Source organism: Limulus polyphemus, unplaced genomic scaffold, assembly GCF_000517525.1.
Source record: "Limulus polyphemus unplaced genomic scaffold, Limulus_polyphemus-2.1.2 Scaffold4650, whole genome shotgun sequence".
In the NCBI taxonomy this organism is placed as follows: Eukaryota; Metazoa; Arthropoda; class Merostomata; order Xiphosura; family Limulidae; genus Limulus; species Limulus polyphemus.
The window spans coordinates 53,625-59,186 of NW_013670260.1; the positions used below are offsets into that span (position 1 = coordinate 53,625).

The following is a 5,562-nucleotide window of genomic DNA, read 5'->3' on the forward strand; positions in this document are numbered from 1 at the left end:
AGTGAAAATAAAAGGATTGTTGTATCTTAATATTAAATTATAAAAGGATTGTTGTATCTTAATATTAAATTATAAAAGGATTGTTGTATCTTAATATTAAATTATAAAAGGATTGGTTGTATTTTAATATTAAATTATAAAAGGATTGGTTGTATCTTAATATTAAATTGTAAAATTATTGGTTGTATCTTAATATTAAATTGTAAAATTATTGGTTGTATCTTAATATTAAATTGTAAAATTATTGGTTGTATCTTAATATTAAATTATAAAAGGACTGTTGTATTTAAAAATTATAAAACACGTTTCTTGAATAGCAACAGTATGTTAAAAGAAGAAGAAAAAAAGGATACAAAAGGATATTACATACATTTGCCATAAAACCTCAGTACTTAGATAAAAGAAGTCTATCTTTACATATTTATACATATATATATATATATATATATATATATGTATGTATAAAGGCATTAGAAAACAGAATGTATCTTTAGTTAAGATAGAATAGCCACATCAACAGCACATTATAAATGAAAAATAATACAATGGATATCAGCCCAGACCATCACAGGTAAAAAATCCAACAAACAAAGAAATCCCAGTCCATCTTGTACCACTGAAGCAAGGTGTCACTCTACAGAGGTTAGACTAAACTCAGTCCCCATCTATGGTAGAGACCTCTAAACCTCAGAGTTGTCATAATGAGATGTTCATGACCAGCTGTATTGACCAGACTGCGGTGACTGGTTGTAATTGTTGTTACCGTTACCCATGTATGGTGAACTGTTAGCAGAATGAGCCTGAGTATAATTGATAGGAGTATTCAGGATGTTTCCCAGATGAGAGAAATTGGGAAGAGTAGCCACTGATGGTTGACCATAGGCCATCTGGAGAGCTGCAGTATGGGCTGGGGTCATCTGGGCCAAAGACATGGGAGAAAGACCTGGTGACATGTTGGAAGAAGAACCAGAAGGTGCTGGACTGACTGAGTTAGCAATTGGCGGTGAAGCTGAAGCAGAGTTTCCTGATGGAGACCGAGCCGTGTCCTTGGTATCTGTGTCAGTACGGGCTTGTTCTTCATGCTGCATCATCATCATCATCATTGGCTGCTTAGCCATTTGCTGACTTTCAGCACTTTGCTGTGGAAAAAGTATCATTGCATGTAAACCTCACAATACAAACCAAATCAAAGGACTTGCAACAAATAAGTAATATTTGATTCAATCCAAACTTGTAAGAAGAAATTATAAAACGACAGAAATGTTTAACTTCTCAAGCATTAGTTCAGCAGTAAGGATAGCAATCATTACAACTAATTAACATATATATCAAGCCATTTTTTTAGTATAACATCTCTACATTACAACTCGAGGAAACACTATAGAAATCCTCCAAAAACAGTCAACAGTTTCTCTTCTTAATGCAAGCATTGCATGTTCCAAGCTTCTAGTGAATAGTCGATTTATTTAACCAATGTACATTGGCTTGGTCCAACGGACCAACACCCCCACTGGAAAAGGAGATTGAATATAATTCCAAATTTACTATGTGGATTTTTCTACATGAAACATGACATGCATTTAGTAAAGTCTACACATCTGCTGTACACAAAAAATTAGATGAGTTACAAACATATTTGTAATCAAGATATGTCTATGAAATAATGACATCAGCTTAACTCAGACCCTGGAATGAAAAGTGATGTTCACGTGAAAAATAAAACTACTTTTGTCCATTGCACATTATTCATGTTGCATTTACAAAACCTCTAAAATCCATATCTAGATTTTTTTAATATCCTTGTATACTGTATCAGGTATTTACTCTCTACTGCCAGATTGGCAATGTAGGGTAAAATGAACAGTTGATAACATAATACCATGTTGAATGCCACTCTGTAAAATGTTGTGGCACGTGCACTTTGACACCCAACTGTGCACATAGGGTTAAGGGTATTAGTGAATTATTTCAAGTCTCCAGTGTGTAATTCACCTCAGATACCAAAAATAAGTTCTTTACAGCTCATGCCACACATAAAATTAGTTTGAAAAACAAACATTTATATTACATTATTATATAGACATTCAGTTAGATAACTGTAATACGAGTTTTTTTAATAAAACTTTTCATTTTGAATTTGTAATTTTTTAAATACAGCAAGTGGTTGCTATTTTTTCAGTTTAGTCAGTGACTGTGACAATGAGTTTTGTTACTTAATGTACAAGTCTACGCTGTAGCTAACTATCAACAGTATAGGTCAATGAGTTTTATCACTTACAACACAAGTCTCAAAATCTATATTTATATTGTAGTTAACTATCTATAGTTTAGGTCAGTGACTGAGACAAGTCACGTCACTTGATATACAAGTCTGAAGTCATGTTAATTGTTACTTTGGTTAAGTCTATATTGGAGTAACTACCCATAAACTTTCATAATGTACAATCTTTCCTCTAGCTGCAGAAAAGTGTACTGAGTGCTTCTTTTTTTGACAGTTAACAAAAGACGTAAAAGATGATTCATAGCTTAGAAAGCAAGAACTGATTTAGATTAAATTTAAATAAGCTATGTCAGTGATAAAAATTAACTAAGACGATATTAAAAGCATGGTTTAACTTGATTACAAAAGGTATATGAAATGCACATGACATTACCTGTCTACGATATTCTTCCATAACCTGTTCATATTCTACTTTAGCTTCATTCTGTTTTTCAACATAATGTCGTTTTTCTTCCTCAGTCATGTTCCTCCAACGCTCCCCTCCTGGGAAGTTACAAAAACAGCACAAATCTTAGAGGTTTTTTGAAATAAAAACTTCAAGATGAGTCTCATTTTTTCAGAGATGGTCGAGAATAAACTAACGTATTCACCTAGATAAACAGTATTATCAACACTGGATGTTGATTTATGTTTACTATTAAAATCACTTAGTTTCAAACATAGAGGAAAAGGAAGTTCTGATTTCATTCTCTGCTGAACAGAGAGTGCTGAACCGATTTCCTTCGTTTGGTTTAATATTATCTTTAATTCGTGCTGCTAGATGTCTGTTAGTAAGTACATAAACTTCTTTAACTTAGATTATTATTCCCCCTTTAAATATAGTTAAAACAACCTTCAAACTTCTATATCCATCACTAAACAAGATCATTCATCTACAGAAGTTTTAGGCAGTATGTTATCTCAAAATCAACTATCAAAATTACATGAATTTTCTGAACTTGAACTAGGAAAAAAATCATCTTAGTTTCAATTACAGTTCAAAACAGAAAGTAATTCACATGGCCTTGTTCAACAACTTGAAATTTAATCAATCATTGTTTTAACAGTAACCATTAGAAAATTGTACATTTTAGACGGAAATTACAAATTTTATACAATATCAAAACATTCAAAATTATATACATATCAATGTTTTAAGTTTAAAATACAGGCAGTTGACAATGAACAGTTTCTTTACAAGAAACTAAAAATTGTGCTAAGCTCTATAATTTTGTTCCTCCAAACTAGATTTGATTAGTATTTTTTAATTATATAGTACTGAAAGATGTCTTTCTGCTACTTTGCTAACACACTGTTGAACCAACCTGTCAGTGTCGTTACGACAAGCGATGCACATCAACTTATCGACTGCCTTAGATGAAATGGATACTTTCAACAAATATCAACTTACCTAATTTGGCTAAAGCTGCCACACCCCCCTCTGGCTCTCTTCCAGCCATTTCCTTCCGAAAATCTTTCATAAAAATCATAAATGCTGTGCCTGGTCTTTTGGGTTTGTTAGCATCACGAGCAGGTTTGTAGATGGCCATCTATGAATTGACAATCATGAGAAAGTTACGTATTTCATTGTGCAAACTTGGATTTTTATCTCTGTAACATCTTCACAAAAAGTGTATGAACAATACTTCTTGGAAACATTTTACAGGTTACTTAAAACTTAAGAGTGGTGTTCTTCACAAGATAAAATTTACAGTTGCGACTTTCCTTCTACTAGTGATGTATACAGAAACTGAAATTTTTAACAAAACATTTATTTTTAGGGAAAAAAGATTGTGAAGTAATTGTTACAAAAATAATTTACCTAATGTATGATAAATAAAGATCAGATTAATAATGTCCAAATGCCTACAAATTTACAAGTTTAAAAAAGGGACTGTGCTGGAAAATTAATGAGTTACTCACACAAAAAAACGACTTTTTTTCATAAATTCAAATCCCTCGTTTTGATGCAAAGCAAAGAACACAGGTTATCAACCACATAAAACAAGTTACAAATGTTCTTACAAATATCTGATGTTTTTCCCCCCCTACAATTATTTAACAAATTTGTATTTAAGGGACTAACTAAAGTAGACACGACTTTTAGGTTTTGGTTTATACATACAGATATAATATGTTTACACAAAGTAATTAGTTTGAAAAAAAAAAAGGTATCTGTGGATAACACAAAGATGTAAAAATAGATCAGAAAATGGAGTTTATGTTACTGTTAATTACTAAACCCTCTTATTTGAGTTAAGGCTAAGTATCAGTCAGTAACAAGTAAATGCATAATAAAATGTGGTCTATAGTAATACTAATTAATAAACCTATTAGTTGAGTTAAGACTAAATATCACTTCTCAATTTCAAGAAGAATTATACCATGCTTAAATTAAGTATCAAAACTTTTATAGTTTCAAAAATTTAGCTTTTATTTGACTTCACTGCTTAAACCGCTCTCTGGTGTTGCTTATGTGTGTTAATATAAGTTATACAACCAAGCAAATTAACGGACCACTGGACGTAATTTATACCAAAGACTTAAATGCCATTAAGAGGAGGAGGAATGCAGTAATATCAGGATCTCTCGCTAACCCTTCATGAAGAGACACTGTAGCCAGTCTCTCTCTCTTAGAGTATGGTGATTAGGGAAACAAAACTTTTGTTTTAAGTATCTATAAACACTGATAAAACTGTCAATTAATTTGACCACACAAAATTAATGCAGCAATTATAACACAAAAGATACCGGTTAAGTTCTTGGTTTTTCCATACCTCTAGTAAAAAGAGTTGAATTATAACACAAAAGATACCGGTTAAGTTCTTGGTTTTTCCATACCTCTAGTAAAAGAGTTGAATTATAACACAAAAGATACCGGTTAAGTTCTTGGTTTTTCCATACCTCTAGTAAAAGAGTTGAATTATAACACAAAAGATACCGGTTAAGTTCTTGGTTTTTCCATACCTGTAGTAAAAGGGTTGAATTATAACACAAAAGATACCGGTTAAGTTCTTGTTATTCCCATACCTCTAGCAAAAGAGTTGAATTATAACACAAAAGATACCGGTTAAGTTCTTGGTTTTTCCATACCTCTCGCAAAAAGAGTTGAATTATAACACAAAAGATACCGGTTAAGTTCTTGGTTTTTCCATACCTCTAGCAAAAAGAGTTGAATTATAACACAAAAGATACCGGTTAAGTTCTTGGTTTTTCCATACCTCTAGCAAAAAGAGTTGAATTATAACACAAAGGATACCGGTTAAGTTCTTGGTTTTTCCATACCTCTAGCAAAAAGAGTT

At 31.9% G+C, this 5,562-nt stretch overlaps 1 protein-coding gene across 2 annotated transcripts in view; it reads right to left on the minus strand.

Annotated features, from left to right (window-relative positions):
* Nucleotides 1–302: 302 nt before the first annotated feature.
* LOC106471487 (intrastrand cross-link recognition protein-like) overlaps nucleotides 303–5,562 on the minus strand; it is a 15,153-nt gene continuing 9,893 nt past the window's right edge. Inside the window, exons 4-6 of one of the 2 annotated variants that reach the window (XM_022400098.1) lie at nucleotides 3,672–3,810; nucleotides 2,655–2,764; nucleotides 303–1,139 (exon numbers count right to left, since the gene is read on the minus strand). In XM_022400098.1, coding sequence (XP_022255806.1) covers nucleotides 711–1,139; nucleotides 2,655–2,764; nucleotides 3,672–3,810 — 678 coding nt within the window. In that variant the 3' untranslated portion in view covers nucleotides 303–710. The remainder of the gene's footprint in view (nucleotides 1,140–2,654; nucleotides 2,765–3,671; nucleotides 3,811–5,562) is intronic. The other variant, XM_013932088.2, reaches the window with a different exon arrangement.